At 47.4% G+C, this 25,912-nt stretch overlaps 1 protein-coding gene across 4 annotated transcripts in view; it reads left to right on the top strand.

Moving 5' to 3' along the window:
• The first annotated feature begins 6,958 nt into the window (after nt 1–6,958).
• The window catches only part of PROM1 (prominin 1), a 103,659-nt gene continuing 84,705 nt past the window's right edge, over nt 6,959–25,912 (top strand). For all 4 annotated transcript variants that reach the window (XM_047091640.1, XM_047091639.1, XM_047091636.1 and 1 more), the window contains exon 1: nt 6,959–7,181. In XM_047091640.1, coding sequence (XP_046947596.1) covers nt 6,959–7,181 — 223 coding nt within the window. The remainder of the gene's footprint in view (nt 7,182–25,912) is intronic.

Genomic DNA, 25,912 nt, shown 5'->3' with positions numbered 1-25,912 from the left:
CGTGAGGTGCCCGTTGGTGAGAGCTGTTAGGGGCGGGGAGTGCTGAGGGCCGGTTTCCACCCGCTGCAGCTCGGGGACGAGGGGATGTCAGGGGACTCTCCGCCCCACATCTGAAAAGAGCAATTACATCCTGCTTCGTGCTACAGCAGATGCCTAGATGCGTACACGAGAGCAAGGACAGCTTTAGGCGGGGTTTCCAGGCTTTGTGATCCGTACAGACTACCGCACCAAACGATTTGGGTTGGGTTTTGTTTGGGTAAATTAGAAAAGAGGTCTGTTGGGGGTCGGCAATCGAAGATCTAAAGCTGGGGGCGGGGTCGACCGAGGTCCACCAAGCTGGGGCCAGAGAGGGGAGGAGTTTTCCGCGGGGTGGCTGCATTCCACCCGGAGGCTCGGCCCAGGTGAAGGGGGCGTGGGTGCTGTGCGAGGGGCGTGCGCGGCCGAGCAGGACTCCCGCCTCAGGAAATGCACGCAGTCCTGGGCCGGTGGGTGCCTCGGGGCGTCGCGGCGAAGCCGCCCTGCCGACCCAGTCCGGGGCGCGTCCAGAACCCCAGGCTTAGTTAGCTACCTTTAAAATCCCGAGCCGGTCCCGGACCGGGAACCGGGCCGCCAGCTCAGCTCTCCCGCTTGGGGGGTGAGTACGCTCAAAATAGCACTGCCATTCCCGAGGCTCCATCCGCGAGTGCCCGCCCGGGAGCAGGGGGGAGGCCGCAACAGGTCCCCGCGGACCCAGCGGGCCTCGCTCGCGCGCCTCCAGGGCCGGCGCCTTTCCCGGCGCGCCGCGTCCCGGGGACTGACCGGCGCGCGGGGCAGCCGGGCGGCCACTCCGGAAGCCGTCCCGGTGGTCCCCCAAGCGGCTCATAAATCATTCATGAGCCGGAGTCGGGCAAGCCCCGCCGCAGGGGGGAGGGCGGGCGGCGCTGGGGCCGAAACGGGAGCAGGACCCGGCGCACGGTGAGTAGCGGCGTCCTCATCCCGGAGCCCGGGAGGCGTCTGCGGAGACGGTGGGGGCCCGAGCGCACCCCCGGCCAGAAGGCTGGGGGCAGGAAATCGGGACCGGAGAGGCTCGCTGTGCGCCCTCCTCTTCCCGCTGGCCCGGCGGCAGGTAGTAGGAGCCCCCCCCCCCCCCCCCCGAGAGCGGCCGGGAAGCCCGGGGGCTGCAAAGTGGGCGAGGTGGTCCGGGCGCCGGGGCCAGCGGGAGTTCCGGGCAGAGGGCGGACGCGCGCAAACTTTGCCGGGTGGCTGTGTGGCGGGTCTTCTTTCCATCCCCTGGAGGGGAGCCGGCGGCTGCGGCGCGCCAGGTTCCAGGGCACGCGCCAGCGGGACCGAGACCCCCGAGGCCGGGGGCTCGCTCTCAGAGAGTACGGAGGACCGAGGGGAGGCTCGTCAGGGAGTTGGGGAGCTGTTCTGCGGCGAGTGGAGTGCTGGGGGTGGCCAGGAGGTCGCGGGGCACGGAGCCTTCCCTGCTGGGGATGGAAAGGGGTCACCTCCCTCTGGCTTTTCCAAATGGAGTACGCGGTGCAAAGGACCGCAGCAAGAGGGGGACCCTGGGGGAGCAATGAGAGGCCGTCTCCCCGCGCCCATGGGAGAGCGCACGCACCCCTGGCTTGACGCAGCCCCCTGCCCCCTTGGGTGCACAGCTCGGGCACCTACGGCGTTTGCCGTGTGGAGCACTGGGTGCTGCGTGCTCCGGGCGCACCTCGCCAGTACGGCGCCGGCTGGGACAACAAAGGGAAGCGTGGACAGAGGAAGGAGCTTCGAGGTGCGGGAGAGGCGGGGCCCGAGGTCAGTTTCCCCGAAAGCCCGCGCCGAGAGGGAGGGGATCCGATGGGGTGGCACACCGCCCCGGTCTCCTTCCTCCCAGGCGACCCCGATGCAGCCTCCCCGGGGCGGCGGCGGGGAACCCGCGCGGACGCGCTCCGGCAGCCAAGTTACTCCGGCAACCCCCTCCCCCAAGCGGCGGCGGATTCCTTGAGTCTCCTCGCTTCCCGCGCCAGCCCTGCAGCCCATTCTTTTGTGTCCCGCAGCCCGGGAGAGCCTCCTGCGGCGGAGGAAGAGAGGGCAGGAGGGGCCCCGGCCTGGCGGTGGGTTGGAGAGCAAGACTGGGGGGAGCCGGCGCCCCAGGCTTCCTGCAGCAACAGGTTGAGCCTTAGCCCCAGGCGGCTCGCTGACCCTTCTCCCGCCGGGCTCCCGGATCCCGAGAGGCTTTCCAGGCCGCCTGTGGGCTGCGGCTGACCTTTGTGAAGACACGCAGGTGAATGACTGGGGTCCTTGAACGCCCCACTGGAGACTCAAGCATCTGCTTTCACATGTCAGGTTGAACCTTGCGAAATGGAGCCGTTTTTGTGGCTCAAAGACTTTCTCACTCTTTTGAGAGTATCCTCGGAGCTGTCCTGTCAATCAGGGTGAGCCCAGGGCCGCGGTGGGGTTTGTGGGATTGATCCTGGCAATGGCAGTAGGGACCCTTTATTGACTAGCAACTGTGTGCCGGGGGGCTGTACCCATTCGGGGTCTCACCTTCCAACACCATTCAAAACCCCACTTTACAGATGAGCAAAGGAAAGCACTGAGAAGGTAAGCAACTTCTCATGGCAAGGTTAGTGAGGGGGACCAGAGACTCCTGCCCTGTCTCAAGTGAGGCCTGTTGTCACTTCAGCAATGACCTTTAGTTTTGTTTTGTTTTCTTGATATGCCCCATGATTTTTTTGAAATGAACTTCTTTATGATTTCTGCCGTGGACTATTTCTGTGCATTCCCAGCACCGTGAAGCAAACAAGTGTATCAAAGGGCAAGTGTATCAACATAATAAAGCTTTAAACCGAATATTATTTTATTGGTACCATTTCAAATATGAAGGTTTTGCAGGGGACCAAGAGCTACCTCAGATATGTTAAGGGGCAGGATGCTTTGTTGCAAGTGACGGAAGCCCACTCTCGGTAATTTTAGCAGAAATGGGACTGAGGACTGGGTAGCTTAGAGAAGTGACAAGGAGGCTGGCTAGCCGGGCTCAGGAGCTCATGCGGGACATACAACAGGACCCCTGATTGCTGTGTGGCCACGGATGCCACCACAAGGCCCTGGATATGGCTGCTGACACTGTGCCATCGTGTCTAGAATGAATTAGAAACTGCCCCTGCGTGAGTGTGTGCTCCAGGCACAAGCCCAGGGGTAAGCATCTGCTTGGTGAGTCTGAGGCACCCCCCAGGGCACAATTTGGGCACCTCAACTGACCTCACCATGAAACCCAGGGGTGTTGCCCATAGGACTCACAAAGGTGGAGTCTGAAGTTGAGCAGCTCATCCCTCCCCCAAATCCCAGATGACCAGTTCCTACTACAAAGCTCCTTTTGAAGGAAACTCCATCAAAAGAAGAAGAAATGAAGGTGGATGGCCACCATATTTGTTTTTCAAACAGTCTTTGTGGAAGCGCCATCCTCCGGGCTCCAAGCTCACAATCATGTGAAATATTTGCTCCAACTTCGCATTCTTGGGCCCCCTTTCCAGTTTGAACTCAGTGTATTTGCAATGGACACCAGGAATCTGCACCCCATAAATCAGAAAAATGGTGAATTCGACTTCTTGATTGGTCCAGTGCCCGTGTGAGGAGGTAGCCCCCGAGGGAACAGTTTCCAAGGCTTGCAAAATTGAGGGTCCCAGCAGAAGGCACTGCCCCTGAATGGTAGACCAGTTGCTGTGTGATGGGTGAATCCAGCAAGGAGACAATCTGCTGCATATATTGTGGGAATAGCGACAAACACCCCGACACCTCCCTTCCAGAGGCTTTGGGACCACCGATAAACACTTGATACAATTTTGAAATAGGTAAAAATGACCGTGTCATGTCAGTTCTCCCTCTACCCCTCACCACTGGATTTCAGCAATCCTTACTGAATGCCTACTGTGTGCCTGACTCTGAGGTACAGAGACGAGTAAATCAGGGGCCCCACACAGCAGCTGGGATGGATCAGCTCAATGCAATAGAAGAAGGGCATTTGGGGAAGGCGTCATTGCCAACTGGCACGAGTTAGGTGAGGAAGCGCGCGGGAACAGTGCTGGTTCTCAAACTTCAGTTGTGCTGAGAATCAGTCACCGGGAAGAGTGTTAGAAGTGCAGATTAATGCACTTGGTGTGTGGCCACAGATGCCACCACAAGGCCCTGGATATGGCTGCTGACAATGTGCCCAATAATTAGCATTTTATATAAATACCCCATTTTGTGGGGATGCTGCTCTGGGGCCGGGAGAGCTGGCCTCCGTGTGTTCGGGCAGTTCCAGGAGCTGCCCTGAGATGCCCTGGCTGCCCCCTGAGCTTAACAGGTGAGGTCCCCGCCGAGATGCCTTTCGCCTTGACTTTTATTAATTATCTGGGGTTTCCTAAGTCGTGAGATTTTAGTATTTTCCTCACATTCAGCCCACACTTAAGGGGGATGGCACGACACTTTGGAGCAAAGGGTGAAGAAATCTGGACGGTAGCCGCGGTCCTGGCTGGCTTGATTGGTGCTTCCAGCCTCACAGCAATGAGTGGGGCCGCCTCTCATGTGCGATTTGCCTTCCCCCGCTTTTTCAGGAGGAAGGTTGAGACTGTTTCTTCCAAGCTCTCCCTAGGGCCTCCTGCCGTCTCTCTCCTTCCCTGGCTGAGGCCCGGTGGTGGCCTCGCCAGGAAGTCAGCTTTTCTTACCCGCTGAGCCTCTAATCCTTCCAGCTGCTGTGCTCCCTGCCCCTCCCTTAGCTGCAAACAAGATAAGATGGGCGTGTGGTGAGTGTGTGTGCTGTGCGTATGTAAGTTTCGGGCATGTATGGAGCGTGTTAGTGTGTGTGGTAGGCGTATGTGTGGTGTGTGAATGTGTAGTGTATCAGTGTGTGATGTATCTGTGTGTTAGTGTGTGTTATGTGGATGTTTTGTGTAATGTGTGTGTGTGTGTGTGTGTGTGTGTGTGTGTGTGCATGCCTGCCGCTGGTCTAAAGGACGGCGGCCAGCCTGAATAACACACACCGTCTCCTCTCCCCTCTCTCCCGCACGGGGTGGCCCCGGAGACCCGCCCAGAGTGACCTGCAGAGGCCAGCTTGCTTCGTGTCTTTCTCATCTGTCCTCTCTGGAGACGATGGGAAGGTAGCGCAGAGCAGGCCCGTGTTTGAGCGTACACACGGGTGGCTTCCAGTCAGGACCAGTGAAAGGCTAGAGCCTGCAGCGCCGAGGACGGGGCGCCTGCAGCAGCCAGGCCTGGAAGGGCCAGTGCAAAGTCACCAGGGTCCTGGTGTACCCGTGGGTGCGATGGAGCGTGGACGCGGAAGCCCATACGGGGTTAACCCGGTTGGTGCCGGGAGCCAGAGGGACTGAGCAGCCCGTGATTAGATAGAGTGTTCGGGGTCATTCTGTTGGGAGCTCTGTGCAGAAGTAACTGGAGTGGGACAGGGCTTAGAAGATGAGGCAACATCCAGGGGATTAAATTCGAATTAACATCTTTCAGGAACACTCAGAGAGTTCCTGAAATCCCACCTTTGTTTGGAGCTTTCTTTGACTTGGGGGAATGCAGGCAGTGGGGCCTCTGGCCCCTTGTGCAATGCGTCACTGTCTGGACCCCCCTTCCACCCTCTCACGGTGTTTCCGGAGCACCCTGCCCTTACTCTGAAAGTTACTAAGTGTGTATCTAATGTACAAAATGGTACGCGATCAGGGCGTTCCTGACCCCAGTTCAGAGAGTACGAGCACAGCATCCCAGGTCTTCTGGTAGGTTCTGTTCTGGTGCTCCTAGTTCCTCGCAGTGGCACCAGCCACACCATCATTTTGATTTACATCCTGCAGCACTTACTGCGTCTGACTCTGTGCCCTGTCCCGCGTTCACGGTTGGGGACAGAAACACAAAGGGACAGGGTCCACTTTGGAGACCTTCTAGGTCTCGTGCCCTCACTAGACACTGGTTTGGTAGCTGCTTCTAGAATTCCTGTTCATTTCTCCCGCCGACCCTTGGGGCGGGTGCCCTGTCTCTCATCACTGGGACCCTCAATTTCCAGGTAGTGACTTGGCGGCAGAAGTTTCCATCACGATTACCCAGTGGACGTGTTAGAAAGATAGATTCCAGTGTCATCCAGCCTTAGAGAGTTTGGTTCCTGCCCTTGAGGCCTTCTAGTTTGGGTTGAGGGTGGGGTGGAGAGGGGGATGCCTGAAATAAGGTCAGTGAGCAAAGGAGTAGAATAAAAGGCAGAGAAAATGAATCTCCAGAGGTACGGACAGCAACAGCAGCCTGGAGAAAAACAGTCTATGGCAGGAGGCCTCTGGACCCCTGAGACACAGGGCTCTTTAGGAAAGGTGTCCTGGTGTCCTGCTCAGAGCTTGGGCTTTCAAGGCAAAGTCCTGGTTTTGAACTTGGCCCCACCGTTAAAACAGCCGTCACCTTGGGCAAGTCCCCGGGAAGTCCTCTCTGTGGTTGTTTCCTTATCTGTAAATGGGGTCCAGCCAGCACAGCATGTAGAACATTGTCCAGAACATAGTAAGTGGCCGGTGTCAGTTTCTAAGCCTTCTCTACACCATAGGGTGTTTCTTGGACCCATAAAAGGTCTGTGTTCTGCGTCTGGCCCCTGGGGAGGGACCTTCTGGCTTTCTTGCCCCAGCAGTGCTAAGCAGGCTCTGCGTTTGCCTCCCACACCGCGGATTAGGCAGAGTGCTGGCTCTAAAGCTTTGCAGGGAAGGTCCTGGGGCGGGCAGGCTGCATGCCAAGTCACTGCTGCCCTTCTCTCCCACCAGGGATGGTGCCTTGAGCCACGGAGCCAGACCCACACCCACAGAAGGCCCTTGGACGTGGTTCACTGAATGCCAGCCCGGCCAGGAAAGGGAGGACTCCTCACACCCCGGGCTCTCTGCGCAGGAAAAGGAACGCAGGCTCCTGTCTCACCCAAGGCTTCCAGAACCTCTGAGACAGGAGGCCACCAGCTCCACCTCATGCGTGGGGGACCTTGCTAGCGATGGCCCTCCTCCTCGGCTTCCTGCTGCTGCTGCTGGAGCTCTGCGGGAATACCCTCTCCCTGGGATCACGGTCATCTACAGAGGGTACGGAGGTCTTGGAATTGGAATTGCCTGCCACGAACTATGAGACCAAAGACTCCTACAAAGCTGGGCCCATTGGCGGTCTCTTTCAAATCGTGCACATCTTCCTCCGCGTGGTGCAGCCCAATGATTTCCCCGAAGGTGAGTGCCCGTTGCATAGAACAGAGAGGACTTGTCCCCAAATACGCTGCCGTGTACGCACACGATATTGTTTGTTAATAACGATATAGTAAGTGTGTAATATACTCAGCATTTTAAAGCATGAGATTCAAAGTGATTGGACTGCACAGGAGCAGAAAGTATTGAGACAGAAGTTAAGAAAACTTGCACCAGCTTAAATAGACTGTCAGGAATGTGATTATAAGAAATGAAATCAAACTATGTTGCTAAGTTGGTTTTCCAATTCTTGATCTTTCTTCCCTCCCTCTTTTTTTTTTTTCCTTCCTGGTTAGAGCAATGACTTACTCTCAAGTGCAAACTGCAGATAAAAATGAGGGTAAAAATGCAAATTCTTTGACATCAAATAAGTTAATAATTACCTCTGGTGGCTAGACCTGCACTTACAAATTGGCCTCTCCTCCACCCACCACAAAGTGCAATTTCACATTGCTTAGGACAAAGACAGGCCTGACCCAGTGTGTTTACCTGAGTAACTGCTTCAGTTCCAAGACCTTACGTGTGAGGAAAGGAGGGATGGCTCCTTGTTGGAGCCTTGATGGCATGGTGCCTCACACTTCGTGAAGACCGCTGTGTTTGTCCTACTCCCTGTACTCAGAAATCTGCGGGTATGTGTTTTCAGGAATGAGATTATGAAGATTTAAATGGTCTATGGGAAGTATGTGCTATTAGGGTTTGGCAGTCTAAATATTTATTGGCTTAATATTAGATCTCTTCTAGGCTTGTTTTTTAAACTAAGAAGATTTGAACACTATTATTACCACAATATACAAATTAAAAATTTGTGGTAATCATTATCATCTTCCTTAACTGGTTAGCTGTTGTTCATAAGAGAATTGTGTGTGTGTGTGTGTGTGTGTGTGTGTGAAAGAGAGAGACAGAGACAGAACGATGGAGAGAGGGTGAGAGGGAAAGAGAATGTATTTAGTGGACTTTAACACTTGTTTGTATTATGGGCATTGGTAGATTTTCATTAAGACACATTTATATTGGAATTGTTTTGGATTGGGGCACCTGGGTGGCTCAGTTGGTTAAGCATCCGACTTCAGGTCAGGTCATGATCTCTCAGTTCACAAGTTCCAGCCCCGCGTCGGGCTCTGTGCTGACAGCTCGGAGCCTGGAGCCTGCTTCGGATTCTGTGTCTCCCTCTCTCTCTCTGCCCCTCCCCTGCTCATGCTCGCTCTCTCTCAAAGATAAATACAAACACTAAAATTTTTTAAAATAAAAAAATAAAATTTTTTCATTTATTTATCTTAGATTAAGTAACTGAAACAGTTCGAAGTGTAGTTCTTAATTTTTTGTTAGTTTAAGTTTTAATTCAATGAAACAAATCACTCTGGGCCCTATCGTCATTGAAGAGAATCCTAAACAAATACTACTTACTATTTATGTCCCTGCTTAAGAGACTAAATCTGGAAATCCAAAAGACAGAAGTAGAAAACAGTTTATTTATTAATATTGGATACAAGTTCACTATTCTTAGTAGATACCTTTTCATTTATTTGTAGCGTTGGTGTAAATATTATTGAATAAACAAATACCTACTAGCGTCTTTAGTCTTAGCTTCTTTGCTTTTTATGAAAAGGAATAGAATTCAGTTATTTCATATGAATTTATAGTGACATCTTCAAAAAGATTGTGAAGCATCCATGTGTTATTAAGGCATATCACGTAATTAGTTAATCCTATAATCTCTTTCCATATGTTGCTTTATTTTGCTTCCTCTAGATTTCATAGGGCAGCTTCCTCACACTTAGTTTACAAGGGAAAGCCATATTTTTTAAAGTCTTCATTCAAACAATCAGGTCAAATGGCATTTTGCTTCCAATGCATTCTAAGATTTTGAACTCCAGCATCATTATTAGTCTAGAAGAAGGCGACTGAAGAATTTAAATCCTGCTGTAATCTGAGGGTGTTAGCCTTGCTTGTCCCTTGACCTTCATCAATACTTATTACTTTGGAAGAAGAAATTCCCAAAAGTCTCAACAGGAGATCAGAGCAGACCAGCAGTGCCCCTTTCAAAAAACAAAACAAAACAAAACAAAACAAAACTCATTAGGTTCCTTAAAGAATATTATATTGAATTTCACAGGTGACATCATGGAGTGTTGGTTTTTTCCCACCACCCCATTATTTAAATTTTTTCATCTAGTTACTAGATCTCATAATGGTCTCAAAGTGTCCATTAGGTGCTTTGTCACATAAAGGACAAATACGAGACACATTTTTTCCTGCCGGGGCCAACGCATTGCATGAGCACCAGATCTTAGGCAGGTGTCTTCATAATTGAAGATATAAAACAACAACAGTGGGAGAAAGAGAGAGAGGTAGAGAGAGAAAAGGAATCCTATTTAGTAGCTTAACTAATGTAAGGCATTAACCAAAACAGATGACTTCAGGACAGGTCTTCTACAAAATAACATCCTCGCAGAAAAAATTATCCCCTAGGTATACTCTTTCATTTGGAAGAGTAGAGTGATTTATTTTTTATTTATTTAAAAAAATTTTTTTAATATTTATTTTTGAGAGAGAGAGCACCAGCAGAGGAAGGGCAGAGAGAGAGGGAGACACAGAATTTGAAGCAGGCTCCAGACTCTGAGCTGTCAGCATAGAGCCTGACGTGGGGTTCGAACTCACAAACCGTGAGATCATGACCTGAGTCGAAGTCAGACGCTTAACCAACTGAGGCACCCAGGCGCCCAAGAATAGAGTGATTTAGATTTAGAGTCGGGGTCCAGTGCAGGAGTGGGAGAGAAAGGAGGACCTTCCAGCCTGGGCTCCCTTTTTTCATGCCATTGGACTGGGAAGTTTTCCACTTTACCTCCTGTGTCCGAGCAAAACAGCATACTACATTTTGCATTTGTAACTCTCTAAAGCAAAGCCTGGGTTGTAGCCTTATAAATACAAGATGGAAGGTCTTGTTTAGCTGGGACTTGAGAAGGCCTACTTAACTTCCTGGGCAGACCAGAAATACAGGTAACTGCCATATGCCACAACAGAATATGCCCAAGAACCTGGTGTGGGTACTTCATAAATACCTGCCCTGGTCTGAAGCTTCAAGAAGGATACTGAGTCTTAGGCTTGAAGTCACTAAGAAGAGAGCGATGGCTTACATTTGGGAGGAGTCACTTGTCCATTCATTCAACTTTGAAAGGGTGTCAATGGCAGGATGACCAGGGGGAGTTGAGGGAAGGGTGTTCTAGCCATGGGGAATAGCATGCCCAGGGAGTGGCGGAGATAGTGGTTTGGTTCATGGGGGACCCATGAGGTGGGTATTCATGGAATAAGTCTGCAAAGGTCAGAGAGCCAGAGCTAGAGGACCCTGACTGGCAGGCTGGGGAGTTTTGTAGAGAGAAGGAACCTAAATCAGCATGAGCAAAGGTTTCACTCATTTGGCAAGCATTTATTGAGAGGCCCTGCTTTCTGTTATATACCTGCTAGGGGTTGTGAGCCAGGGTGGAAGGGGAATTGAGTTTTGGGAAAAGAATCTGATAGTGGCTGGTAGGAGACGTATTAGGGAGGTAGAGGTCCAGAAGGAGGTAATAATGGACTAACTTAGCACAAGGCAAAGGTAATGGAGGAAACAGAGGCAGGATCCATTTCATTGATTTCATTTCAAAGGACTTTGGTTCAAACATACTCTTGCCTATTACCTACCGAATGACCTTGGCCAAGTTAATGTTCAGAACCTCTGTTGTCATAGATGTATTATGACTGTAATCATACCTTGCTTTATAGCTTTGTCTGTGAGGCCGTATGTAAAGCCTATGTTTAAAACTGTGGCTGAAAGGCATAGATACAAATCCTCAATCAGTGTAGCTGCTATTAATATTATTTGAGAGGAAGAATTGACCAAATTTAATGCCAAGATTGGTGTCTAAAAGGGACGTGGGAAAAGGATGTCTCCAGGAGGGATCATTAAAATGTCCTTGCTGCTGCTCTATCAGGAATATTCTCCATGGAGTTGCCTTGTAAGAATTAGTTCCATTACTTTTGAAGTTTAGTGGGCTGTGTCTCCTGGTAAAGCCCCACAGTAGCAGAATGGGGTCTAGAAGGCAGGGCTTGGGTGCAGTGCTTGTCTACTGAGTGGTCTTTACTCCTCCACAAAAACACTCACATCCGTTTTTGTTTCTTTGTTCTTCCCTGCTGTCCCCAGTATCTGCTGTAAGGCGTACTTTGCTAAGTGTTAGCTCATTTGACTCTCCCAACAACTTTGGGAGGTAGATGATGGTGGTAACTGGTGGTCCTATTTCTATTCTATTCTATTCTATTCTATTCTATTCTATTCTATTCTATTCTATTTCTATTTCTATTTCTATTTCTATTTTTTTTTCTATTTCTATTTCTATTATACCCACCGTTAGAGATTGGAAAGCTTAAGTCAGAAGGAGATGATATATTCAAGGTACACAACCATCCTCTGGCAGATTGAGAAACCCCTGTCTCCAGGAATAGTTATTTCTCCTATATTCCACAGCCTACCTTGTGGAGTTTTACTTTACCAAAGTGCTTTAAAAGTGTCTGCGGGTCACTATAAAAAATGGTAATTTTTACACACTAAAAGCGTGTGCTGCAGACGATCATCTGGTGTGGATGCTGACTAGTGCCTTTTCAGTTTCATGTGTCTGTGATGAATTTGGCATAAATCATGACCCAGATCAGAGCTATTCTATTGGAGCAAGTGGAAAAAAAAAGCATTCTCTGCTTTTATTTTTATAGAAAGTCTCTAAAATTATTCTCTGCTCTGTTTTGGTGTATTTTTAAATGAGACTTTAGGCCGGTTGACCTGTTTCTAACAGCGTTCTGGGCTAATCTGATTTGAGCCTAGGATTTGGTGTGTGCCCGATTGGAACTGGGTGAGCAGGAGGCACGGGAGGAGGGAAGAGTGCGTCTGAGATCCGGCAGATTGTTCTAGTGAATGGGAGTTCCCTCCATTCCAGGTAACAGAAACCTGTTAGTTGAAGGAGTCAAAAAAGAGTTTATCACCAGGACTCCAGGTTTCTTCGTGGCACCCAGCCACCAAAGACTAGGTCTCACCTGGGGCCTCCTTGCCTCCCACTTGACTCTTCTCTGCACACAGCCACTTCATACTTCGCCTTCCCGTCCCCCTCCCTCTGGGTTCTTCCACTCTTGCCCTACTCGTGGCAGAGAACCAGGATACCAGCATCATAGATTTCAGGCCAACTTCCTGGAGAATGGTTGGGAGTTCTTCTCTTTAAGTCCCCAGCCCCAATTCCAGTCCTGCCTGGGCCAGTGACCAACCGTGGACCCACTGAATAACAGTGGCCAGCCAGCATCACAGCTCATGGTCCTGTGCTGTGAGCCGTCAATTTACCCGTGGCATCACAGGTAGGGTGGTGCTTCCTGGGAAAGAGGATGGCTGGGTGGACGGCCCAATAGTTGTGTCTTGGCCAAAGTCCACTGGGAATCAGGATGTTGTATTATATCCAATACCTGTGTGTTCTTACTTAATTCAGACAAAGCTGGCATTGTCTTCTTTCGATCACATGACTTGTATTGGCAACGGGCATGGCCATAAAAAAAGGTCATTGAGGGAAAGAACTAATATCTAGTGATCCTTCCTTCCTGGCATCATTCAATACATTGGGCAGTCTACAACTGTCATCGCTTTCCATCCTAACGTTTATAAGAGCAAACAGCTATGATGTGCCCACTTTCCGGGATTTGAACAACTCAGTAACTCTGTGAGCTAGGTACTCTTCTCATTTTACAGAAAAGGGAGCTGAGGTCCAGAGAATAACTGACTTGTCCAGCATCACACAACTAGTCAGTGGCAGAGTAAATTGGAATCCAGGTAGGCTGGCTTTGTTGTCCAGGCTCATAGTCACTGCCTGTATTTGCTGAACAGAAACTCAGGAGACTCAGGGACTGTTCCAAGGTTACATACATTGATAGGTAAGTGGTTAACCCAGGATTTGACCCAGGGCTCATGACTTGTCCTCCTCCCCCTGCCTGCCACCTCACCATGCTGCACCATGTCGCCTCTGTGGAGGAGCTCTGCTGTACAGATTGCATTTACATGTCCCCAGCGACCTGTGGGGCAGGGTTTGGGTGGGAGGCGACACGTCCATAGACTATCATGGGCACGACTCTAATCCATTCTACACGTCTTCTGCTTCATAGAACAGCTTTTGCGCGAACCTGAAAATCTAGTCTGGTTGACTATATATTCCTGTAACCTTGTCTACAAAGTGCTGCTGGAACGTGCTGCTGCCTTTCTGTGTGTAAACAGAAGAGGCAGGCTCTGCTCTTCGGGGAAATGTGTGCCAGTCCCACAAAAGACACAAGAAGAAAATCTTCCTACACTTCTGGTCTCTAGCGATGATGTCCTTTTAGGAAGCCTTCAAGTACATGCAGGAAATGAGAGCTTAAGTATGCATGTAAATAAAGATAGGCCACCCCAGCAGCTGCTGGATGAAGCTGGTGCGGTATTAAATACCACTTGTCCACAGGCATTGAGCGGGAGAGAAGTCCTAAAATTTGCACTTGGAGAAGCAGCTGTAAAGTGCGGCCTGTGCTGGGAAGTCAGTGCCGGGTCAGAACCGCAGAGCAGCACGGACATTAGCAGCAGAGACGAGAGGCCCAGCAGGCCTGCCATGTATCCTCTGCTTGATGGGAATCTAGATTCGGAAAGGAGCCCTACACTTGAGCCGTGGTGAAGAACTCTCATCCTGGAGCCACTGCCTGGGTTTGAATCCTGGCTCCATTGTTTACTAGCTCTGTAACCTTGGGCCAGTTACTGAAACTCTCTGTTCCTTAGTCTTCCCTCTGTAAAAGGGAGAGAATAATCAAGGTACTTTTGGGGGCAACATAATTCCTAAATAAATCATGTTTGTGAAGCAATTAGGACAGTGTCTCATACACAGTAAGTGCTAGGTGTGTGTCGAGTAAGATAGGAGTGTATAAAATTCATATTCATTAAAAGCTTTTAAGTTAATGTCAGATTTGGGGTGGTCACATGGACAAAAGAACGAGTATTTATTTGACCCCCAACTGTATTGGTTTCCTAAAGCTGCCATAACAGATTATCACAAACTTGGTGGCTTAAAACAACAGAAATTTATTCTCTCATACTTCTGAGGGCCAGAAGTCCAAAGTCAGGTTATCGGCAGGACCACGCTGTCTCTGAAGGCTCTAGGGGAGAATCCTTCTTGCTTCTTTTGGCTTCTGGTGGCTCTAGGTGTTCTAATCACTGCCTGTCTTCACATGGCCCCCTTCTGTGTCACTGGCTCCCTCTTCCCTTCTCTTATAAGGACACCTGTCATTGGCTTTAGGGATCACCCTATATCTAGGATGATATCATCTCAAGATCCTGAACTTAATTAGGTCGGCAAAGACCCTTTTTCCAAATAAGGTCGCTTTCACAGATTCCTGGGGTCGAGAGTTGGGCATGTCTTTTTTGAAGGCTACCTTTCAACACACACACACCCATGACAGACTTCTTTAGTCCTCCCCAAAGTCTCAGCAATATCAAGTAATGTGGCCAAGGTCATATTTCTGAAAAATGGAACCAGATTCAAACCTGACTGTTTGATTTCAAGTGCTCACATTCTAATCCTGCTGTTTGGCAGAGATGGTGTAGACTGGGTTTCTCTGTTCTCAAAAGACTAACATTGAGTGAGGAGACCACCATCTGTTGTTATGCAGGGCATGCTTGTCCTCGATCAGTGTCAAGTGTCAACAGTGGGCTCTTGGCTGTCCAGAGGAAGACTTAGTCACGATGGGGCCAACAGAAGGCTTCATGGAGGAAGTGGCATTTGAACTGAGCCATAAGGGTGTGGAGGGGTTAGAAGCAGAGGGCAACATCCCAGGTGTATAAGCAGAGGCCTGAGTGATGCAGGTTGAGACGGGGCTCATAGGATGTGGCCTGGATATGAGGCTAGAGCCCTGTTTGCCTGAGAGATGGCCAGGCCATCAGCCTGGGGAGATGCCAACACATCTGCATGGGGATCTGCTGACAGTGAAGGGTGAGCATCGCTCAGTAAACCTGTCCCCCTGACCTAAGCTACAGGAAGGAGGCCATGAGGAGGATGCATTGTCCACGGAGCCTGTTCTTGGAAATTCTCAGCTACACTTGGACACCAGTGGCCTAGCTTAGTGCTACCGGAGGCGTGGCACTTGGAACAAGAGCCTCCATATCGCCTGGAAGCTTATTAGAAACGCCAATTCCTAGGTCCCACCCCATATCTAGCAAATCAAAATCTTTCTTTTTAATTTAAAAATTACTGAAAACATTTTTTGTGTTGAAGCATAATATGCATACAGAAAAGCGCCCCTAAATCTACACCGTGATGACTTTTCACAGACTGCATACATCGGTGTAATTAGCACCCAGATCAAGGAAAAGAACAAGGTCCCAGAAGAACCCTGTCTTGTTTCCTGCTCATTGTCCCCCGACTCATCCCAAGTGTAACCCCTCTTCTGCCTGTCAGTAGCATAGATTAGTTATTCCTGATGCAACACAGTATGGCCACTTTGGTTTTTGGTTTCTTCAGCTCAACATTTTATTTGTAAGATTCACCCAGATTGTTACATGTAGTTGTAAATATTATTCTTGCTTTTGTATACTATTCTATCACATGAACAAACAGTTTTCCAAGGTGATACAACAGTCAAATCTTCTTTTCTTAATTAATTAATTAATTATTTTTGAGAGAGAGCAAGTTGGGGAGGGGCAGAGAGAGAGAGACAGAGACAGAGACAGAGGATACAAAGCGGGCTCCACACTGTGAACACAGCGCCTGATGCAGGGCTCGAACTCACGAATGGTGAGATCATGATCTGAGCTGAAATCAAGAGTCAGCCACTTAACCGACTAAGCCACCCAGGCGCCCCTCCTTCTGTCTCTTGAATTTATAGGATACTCCTCTATGTCTTTTTCTTCCTTGCAGTTTGTTTGCTGAAGAACCTAGTTACTTTTCCTTTAGTATTTCTTACAGGTTGAACTTGACTGGTTCCATTTTCATTGGTGTTCTTAACATGTTTCTCTGTCCTCTTCATTTCCTGTAAACCAGTATTCATAAAGATCAGATACAAGTTCATTTGGGGCACAAAAGCAATTTATAGATGATATTGTATGGATACGGATACTATCTGTCTGATTGTCTTTCTTTTTATGATGTTAACAGCATTGATGATCACTGTCTGGTTTCATTCATTCATTCATTTATTCATTCATAATGGGTCCAGCCCTTTCAGTAGTATTTGCAAACATGCTCTCAAGTATCAAAAGTTTTGATACTATTAACTATCAAAACTCTTTTTTTTTAAATTTTTTTTTATTTGACGTTTATTTATTTTTGAGACATAGAGAGACAGAGCATGAACGGGGGAGGGGCAGAGAGAGAGGGAGACACAGAATCTGAAACAGGCTCCAGGCTCCGAGCTGTCAGCACAGAGCCAATGCGGGGCTTGAACTCACGGACCGCAAGATCATGACCTGAGCCGAAGTCGGTCGCCCAACCGACTGAGCCACCCAGGCGCCCCTAACTCTCAAAACTCTTAAGAAACAAAATGGAATACCTTGCATATTCTGTAACTGCACGTTTTCACTTAATATATTTCATGGACATCTTTCCATACCTGTTCCTGTTTGGGTGTTGCCCAAACTAGAAAGGTTTTTTAAACAAGGAACTGGAAACATTTATTCCCCAACCTTTTGATGTAGAGCCAAGACTGAAAAAAATTTTTTTTATCATGAGTTAATTGTTTGAAGTTTCCTGATTAGTGTTTCTGGTATAAATAGCAGCCAAAATGTATCCTCCATAATTTTTGGTTTCTTTGTTTTGATTTCTTTGAATTCAGAGAAAACACTTAGAGTTCACAGTTGTGTATTTTTAGTTTGTTTTTTCTTCCCAGACTTTTAAAGTTTACTCACACATAATTTCATCCAATTGAATGGTCTTTATTAAGTCCTTATAGAACATTTAGTTTTCTATGCTCAATTCTTTTTATGTGCATATTTTCTCAGTTTGTATAATATTTAATTACACGTTGAACTTATTACACGTATAAAGAGGTAGAAAGAAGCTTGGGAGCAAACTGGGTGTTATGGGTTGAATTGTTCCCCCTGCCCCAAAGTGATATGTTGAAGTCCTAACCCCTGGTACCTCAGAATGTGACCGCATTTGGAGATAAGGTTTCTGCAGATGCCAGGAGTTAAGATGAGCCTCTAAAGTTATATGACTAGTGTCCTGAGGAGGGGAAACTTGGACACAGATATAGACAGAGGGAGGGTGTCATGTGAGGACCAGAGGGATGCTGCCACAAGCCAAGAGACCACCAGAATCTAGGAGAGATGGAGAACAGACTCTTCCCTAGAGCCTTCAGAAGGAGCATACTCTTGTCCGCTCTTTGATCTTAGACTTCCAGCCCCCAGAACTGTGAAACAAAACATTCCTGTGGTTTAAGCCACTCCATTTGTGGTATTTTGTTGCAACAGGCCTAGCCAATGTATTCACCCGGGAAGTCGATGAGTGAACTGTTGGGGGGGGGGGGCAGTGTATCCAGCAGAGGTGGTCATTTCACGGTGAAGGACAGCGAACAGCCATGTTTTTGAGGAAAGGAACTGATGGCGAGGTAATCTGGTCAGCTGGAAAGGAAAAGTTAGCTCCGCAAGTCTCTACTGTGCGTTTATACATACATCTGAGTCACTTTAATTCATGAAGATTCAACAATATGTTCTGCAAAGGAACAAAAGGTAGAAATGTTTGTGTCTCTCCACCAATCAACAACCACATCACGTAGTTTTCACCTGAAGGACTTACTGCCTCCATCAGCGCTTAAAAGAAAAACTGGCATTGATGGTTGAGGCCAGAAATTTAAGGGATTTTCAGAGATAATTCCTCTCTATCTGCTTTTTGTTCACTGGTGTCCCTGCCTGATGCGAGGCCCCAAGCCCCTTCAAGATCAGACACCTCATTCTCTTCCCTCCCACCCTCCACATGCCTCCAAGCAAAGTCCTGTTGTTTCTTTAAAAACCTTCCGCACACGATTTGTATTCTGGAAATCTGGAACCTCTGACCTCATTATTTTGTCTGTACTATCTCTGTATCACTTTCTCACTGCGTTACGTGTTTAACACTGTCTTGTGATTGTTTGCAGTCCTAGATGATAAACTTATTGATGTCAGCATTGCCTGGCACATCAGAGATCCTTCATCGTATCTTGCTTTTGTTCTGGGATTTCTGAATTTAAAAAAAGATCATACTTTTCCTTCCCTACCAAGTTTATTTACTCGACAAAGATTGAGTATTTGCTATGTGTAGTTTCTTGAAATACTGGTGTCATGATGATACCGCTGAGCTATTATTATACAGTAAAACCCTCAGGGCCATGTGTCTTTCTAGAGTGTGTTGCTCTCCTTTGAAATTTTCTTCTATAACTTCCCTTACTGTCAGGTTTGCAACTTTCTTCTTCTTTTTTTTTTTTAACATTTATTCATTTTTGAGAGTGAGAGAGACAGAGCATGAGTGGGGGAGGGGCAGAGAGAGAGGGAGACACAGGATCCGAAGCAGGCTCCAGGCTCCGAGCTGTCAGCACAGGGCCCGACGCGGGGCTCGAACTCACGGACTGAGAGATCACGACCAGAGCTGAAGTTGGACGCTCAACCGACTGAGCCACCCAGGTGCCCCATGCAACTTTTTCTTTTGTTTTTGCGTTATCAGCTGTTAATGCAGCTCTGCTTTCTGGAATCCTAATGCTTCACTTTATACACTTGAGTTGCAGTGGGTGACTCCATTTTTCCTGTAGAATTCAAGGTGCGTGGGCTTTATGATAGCTATATATATTTCGGAGACTTAATACTTTATTTCCAAGGTTACTGCTTTTTTGCTTGTTTGGGAAAACTCAAGTTTATAATGTTTTAGCCAACAGGATTTTCAAACTTAACAGGAATTAAATATCTGTGAAGGCCTTGAGGTTGAGGAACATCATATGTGATTCAGACTAAAGGTGACAAGGAGTCCTGGAGATACTTGAACTGAGAAGGAATAAATATTGAATTAAATCTAAATCACTACATGGGGCCAATTATATTCATTACTGTCAGGCCCAGTATTTGTTAAAATAATTTAAAGCTAAATTTATTTTTAAATGTAAAGGCAATATGTACACATAAAAAGCAAATAATATTCAAAGGTAAGGATTGTTAACAAGTTTTGTATGCAGCTGTTCATTCATTCATTCAGTCAGTCAGTCAGTCAGTCAGTGTGTATTTTATGAGTGCTTATCCAGTACCAGGCTGTGTTCTGCGCTCTGGAAATAAACATCCACAAAATGTTTTACACACACACACACACACACACACACACACACACACACACACACAGTTTCTTAAAGGAATTATTCAACATTTTCTTAACCCCTTGCTTTTTCAACTTAACATAGCTGATAGATTATTCTAGACATCCATTTCATTTCTCTTTAACTTCACAAAATGCAGGAAAGTACAGAAAAAAAATCATGAAACATTGGTAGTTTTCTTATGCTCCCAGATTGAATAAGTAGTCAGATTGTTTTGAATAAAAGAAAGAAAACATAATTGACACAATCGGAATCCCCTTTATGTACCGTCGCTGATCCCATTCCCCTCCTGCCTTCCCTCCTTTGCTTCTCCACAGAAACTCGTTTCCTCTCAATGCATGGTTTTATGTTACTCACTCCACATACCCAGAGAGTTTTGTTTTGTGTGTGTCTTGTTTTCTGTCTGCTTATTTTTTTTGGGGGGGGGGGTGTTTTTTGTTTGTTTTTGTTTTAATTTTTTTTAATCTTTATTTATTTTTGAGAGAGAAAGAGAGAGAGACAGAGTGCGAGTAGGGGAGGAATAGAGAGAGAGGGAGACACAGAATCTGAAGCAGGCTGCAGGCTCCGAGCTGTCAGCACAGAGCCCGACGCAGGGCTCGAACTCACAAACCACGAGTTCATGATCTGAGTTGAAGTCGGACACTTAACCAACTAAGCCACCCAGGCGCCTCTGTTTTTGTTTTTGTTTTTACCCACTGTTAAGTTTTGGGTTTCTCTTCATGTTGAAACCCATCGATTCTAATGCATTCATTTGAGCTGTGCAAACGTCCCATTGAATGAGTAAGCCACGTTGTGTTTATTCTGTCCTCTGGTGATAGTTTTTAGTCTCTTCCTCATCCTTGTAACTGCTGTAGTGCTCTACTGATTAGACAGTGCGTTTCACTGTTCTTGGTGGATGCTTGGGTTATCCGGTCTTTTTGCTACTCCAAACACTGCTACAAAGACCACTTTTGAATGTTTCGCTTTATGTTCCTGAGCAAGTAAATCCAACAGGAGGAACCTCTAGATGAGGAGTTACTGTGGCAAATGGTATGTGTATTTAAAGTTTTGACTGATATTACCAAATTGTTCTCTAATTTGCATACCCATTTGCACTCCCAGTATTAGGACAAGAAAGTGCTTGGTTACCCACACATTTTCCAACTGTGGTTATTAAACCTTTTATCATAACAAGTGTGACACGTTATAGGAAAAAAACATGATTCAATTTGTGTCTCTCTAATCACTGGTGAGTCATAGCCTTTTATACATTTTTATTCCATTTTTCAAAGAACTTCCTGTTTTTGCCTTTGCTTCTTTTTCTTTTTTTTTTTTTTTTACATTTATTTATTTTTGAGAGACAGAGAGCAAGCAGGGGAGAGGCAGAGAGAGAGGGAGACACAGAATCCGAAGCAGGCTCCAGGCTCCGAGCTGCAAGCAAGAGCCCGACGCGGGGCTCGAACTCACAAACCGCGAGATCATGGCCTGAGCCGAAGTCGGACGCATAACCGACTGAGCCGTCCAGGTGCCCCTGCCTTTGCTTATTTTTCAGTTCAATTACTGGTGTTTTCCGCTTTGATTTGTCCCAGTATCTCACTGAATTTTAAAAATACTTCATTTTTTGAATAGGTAACATATTTACATGGCTCAAAACGTCAAAGTACAAAAAGATACACAATGTGAGGCTTCTGTCCCCTTCTTGATTGTCAGCCACCCAGTTAGCTTCTTTACAGGCAATCGCTGGTCTCAGTCTTATGTGTCTATTTGTGTGACTGTGTCTTTTTCAGATTTATTTTCTACCTATACAAGCCAAAAAGGACATTTGTGTCTTTTCTTCACAAATGATAACATATCATTAGGCACCTCGCTTTTTTTAGGTTTATTCATTTATTTATTTTGAGAGAGAGAAAGAGAGAGAGCAGGGGAGGGACAAAGAGAGAGGAAGAACAGGGATCCCAAGTAGGCTCCCCATTCTTGGTGCAGAGCCTGCCACAGGGCTCAGTCCCACAAACCATCAGAACACGACCTGAGTCAAGAGTTGGACACTGGGGCGCCTGGGTGGCTCAGTCGGTTAAGCGTCCGACTTCAGCTCAGGTCACGATCTCGCGGTCCGTGAGTTCGAGCCCCGCGTCGGGCTCTGTCCTGACAGCTTGGAGCCTGGAGCCTGCTTCCCATTCTGTATTTCCCTCTCTCTCTGCCCCTCCCCTGTTCATGCTCTGTCTCTCTCTGTCTCAAAAATAAATAAACGTTAAAAAAAAAAAAAAAAAGAGTTGGACACTTAACTGACTGAGCTACCCAGGAGCCCCAACGCTTTCTTCTTAAACATACATCTTGGTCATTATTTTATATTAGTATATGAAGATCTAATTCTTCATCCTTTTTTTATTGCTGTAAAAATAGACCAGTGCTTATTAGCTCATTTCCACCATTTGGCTAACACAAACACTGTTGTATGTCACTTTAATTACTTCATAAATGTGCAAGTATGTATGGAGGATATACTTCTAGAAATGGAAATGCCAAGTCAACATGATATTATGAATTTTCGCTTATAATAGATGTTGCCTAATTGCACCCCAAAAAGGTTGGTCCAGTTCAAACCTACACTGGTAATGCAAAAAAAAAAAATCTTACTGATGTTGTCTAGTGTCTTATAAGGTGGACATCACCTCTGTATTACATATGTGCAAATAGAGGCTCCAAGAGAGGAACTCACTTAGCCAGGATCACACAGCTTGTGAGTGGGCAGAGCACGGGTGTGGACTCAGATCTGTCGGGCTTCAGGATCTTACTCTTCTTTAAAAAATTTTTTTTTAACGTTTATTTATTTTTGAGACAGAGAGAGACAGAGCACGAACGGGGGAGGGGCAGAGAGAGAGGGAGACACAGAATCGGAAGCAGGCTCCAGGCTCCGAGCCATCAGCCCAGAGCCCGACGCGGGGCTCGAACTCACGGACCGCGAGATCGTGACCTGAGCTGAAGTCGGACGCTTAACCGGCTGAGCCACCCAGGCGCCCCTCTTACTCTTCTTATCTTGCTTTTAGGCGAAGCTATTGCATGATACCTTTTAGTGGGATCAAACAGTGCACCTCATGGAAAATGTTCTGTACGTTCTACTTGCAAGAAGTCTAGAAAGGATAAGAAGTAGGATGACTTTAACTTTTGATATGAAGGTTCGGTCCAGTTATCACTCCTGGATGTGAGAACATTTCCAGGTGGCTTTTTAGACACCGCACAGCTTGTTTTCCACATCAGTCTTCCCTGCCGCAACGGGAATAAACTCCAAAACTAAGGACTGGCCTTAGCCGGCTCTCTGCATGTTTTTTAAATGAAAAATACGGGGGTCACCTGGGTGGTTTGGTTAGCTAAGTGTCCGACCCTTGGTTTGAGCTCAACTCACGGTCCAGGAGTTCAAGCCCTGTGTCAGGCTCTGCATTGGTGGCATGGAGCCTGCTTGGGATTCTCTCTCTCCCTCTCTCTCTGCCCCTCCCCCCCAAAATAAGTACATAAACATTAAAATAAATAAACAATTATGTTTATTTTGTTCAATCTATTTTTAGTAATTCTTCCCTTCTGCATTGGGAAGTCTCCTTAATTTTCTAATTTAACTTAAAAAAAATTTTTTTAATGTTTATTCATTTTTGAGAGACAGAGAGAGACAGAGCACAAGCTGGGGAGGGGCAGAGAGAGAGGGAGACACAGAATCCGAAGCGGGCTCCAGGCTCTGAGCTGTCAGCACAGTGCCTGATGTGGGGCTGGAACCTACAAACCATGAGATCATGACTTGACCTAAAGTCAGACGCTTTAATGGACTGAGCCACCCAGGTACTCTTCTTCTTTACCTTTTTGACTTAAACATTTCGTCATTTTTATTCTCATTTCCTAACAGATACATTCAAATCTATTAAAGATAGTTTCAGCTGCATCCTGTGATTTGAAATATAGATGTTCATTTTTAATTTCTAATAATTATCTTCTGAGTTCCTCTTTTATCCCATTGGACTCATGTCAGTTGAGTACATTTTACGTTTTTGAAAAGGCATAAAGGACAAAGGCTAAGTGCGAGTTGTTCTGGTCCGTTTATTTTTAAATGCTCCAATGGTACCTTCTGCCGCTGCCTGGGCTCTGTTCTGAGCTGTGAGCTGTGCCCCCTGATGGCTGGTGGTGAGCGCTCCTCTCACACATCTCTGCTCTTTGCTTTCTGGAACTTTCTAGCATTTCTTTGGTTACCAGCTACCGTCAGGATGTTGTTAAGGCAGCTGTTGATGGTGTCTCAGCGTTTCCTTTTGGTGAGAGTGCGTGGGGGAAAAAACCTGCTTTCTAGGCTTGAGTTTTTCCCGAACAACTGGTCTAGGTGATTGCAGGTGGCTTCTGGGCATTCTAGAACAGTGGCTCTGCCTCTGGCCACTGGTACAAGAGCCTCCCGTGTGCCCTTTGCCTCACGTCATCCTTTTCCACGAATGCCAAAAGCACGTGGGGGATGGAACCACTGGTCAGAACGTCTCTGTCCACAGGGAGCTAAGGAGTTTAGGCTTCTGTCCCTGGCCTGGTTCCTCTTTCTTCTTATTCATGCTGTTTTGTAGGCCAAATAAGAAACCCTAAAGGCCAAATTTTTGTTGAGTGGGATGAAGAAAAATAAGAACTACCTCATTTAAAACTAGAGGAGGAGGGTTGGAGAAGACCCCCAGGGCAGCAGCTTAGGTGAAAGAGGTCTCTAGAGCTTTGCAGGGAGAGTGGTGGTTAGCTTCCAGATTGCAGCTTGAGAGACAAGGTGTCTGTGTAGTCATTCTGTGGGGAGGAAGCTTTGTAGTCCACACTGGGAGCCGAAAGGTGGTGACAGAACTGTTTATGTTTGTCTGGCATTTCTCTAGCAGTTTTACATCAGGCAGGAACCGGTGAGTTCTTGGATTTTAATTTTAAAATATTTTAATTTGATGGGGTCGCTGATTCAATGGCACAGGTTTATTAATTGAGAGGAAGGCTCCCTTCAAACCTGATTTGGAATTAAACAGCCTCGTATATCCTGGGGAAGAGGGGGTTGTATGTTGTAATATCCTCTTGGAAATTGGCTGACCCAGAAACTCAGCCTAATGAGATTTGGACAGCAGGCTGCTCGGAGAGGAATTACTGTGACATGCTGTGTTTAATGCCGCCACGTCTACTGGGCTCCAAAATGACTGGATGCCCTGGGTGCCTATGTTGCAAGGAATGACATTTCTCTAAAGAGTCAGTCCAGGTATAACTCATGCAGTAGGAGTAAAGCTAAGTAGAAATGAGTATCTACTGTGAAAGTCAAGTCAATAGCTGACTTCAGAAATGAGTGCCTCTTAAGTATCCCATTACAATAACAGGGACAGACCGGTCTTCTTGAAGACCGGTCTGTTCGCTGGTAAAGCCACATGTTCTACTGTGAACATATGTGTCGAATCTGTCCACTTCTCTGTGTCAGCACGGTGCTCCCCTAGCTGAGGCCACACATCACTGGGACAATTGCAGTGGCCTCCCGACCACTCTTCTGCATGGCTTGTTATTCACATCACTCAGGGCTTTGCTCAATTTCATCCCCTTGAAGAGATTGCCCCTGGCGAGCTCCCCACTCCCTTATCTTGCTTCATTTTTCTTTGTAACACGGATCTTGGTATTCTAATAAATCCTGGTTTATCTTGCTTATTAGCCTCTAAGCATCTTCACGGAGGGGATGTTATTTTGTTCACCTCTTCAACACTGCATCCCCAGAGCCTGGGACAGCGCGTAGGATGTAAATCTTGGTTGCGTGCGTCAGTGGATTCGCTGTCGCATAGCCCACCCGTTCACTGTGTTGCAGTCACACTGGCCTAGACGGTTCCTACAGACAAGTTACTTTGTGACACCAGTGCCCTTGCACCTGCTGTACCTCCCACCTGCGTGCTCTACATCCTGTTTCTGGGAGGCCAGTTCCTTTGTATCTTCGCGATCTCTGCCCGTGGTTCCTCCTCAGTGGTGGTCCCCCGACACAACACGGCAAGCCTCCTCCTCAATTATTCTTCTCTGACTCTACACCCCCAGTTTCACTCTGAGAGCTCCTCACCTTCACTCTGTGAGCACCCACTACCCTGCGTTGTAGACGCCCCCTTCCCCCCGCCCGCCACCTTGATTCTCTTCCTACACAATTCCAAACCTGGATGCGCCATTTTCTCAGGCTGCTGTCAGAGCCGCTCTCTGTGCCTGCTTGGCTCACTTTAAATGTACGTTCGAGAGCATGTTCCCATTTCCCACTTACCTACTTTCTCTGCTCTTCTCCAGTTTCTACCTTACACCCTCCTCCACCAGCCAGTGACCTCAGACTCCATGGAGAAAACGGATGGAATCACATAGAAACTAATTCCTCCCTCCCTACTTTTATTTCCAGTTTT

This window comes from Lynx rufus, unplaced genomic scaffold (genome assembly GCF_022079265.1).
Source record: "Lynx rufus isolate CCGP_SWC_20201006 ecotype Redwood Valley unplaced genomic scaffold, mLynRuf1.p SCAF_3, whole genome shotgun sequence".
NCBI classification, from domain to species: Eukaryota; Metazoa; Chordata; class Mammalia; order Carnivora; family Felidae; genus Lynx; species Lynx rufus.
This window is presented reverse-complemented; position numbering and strand designations above follow the sequence as displayed.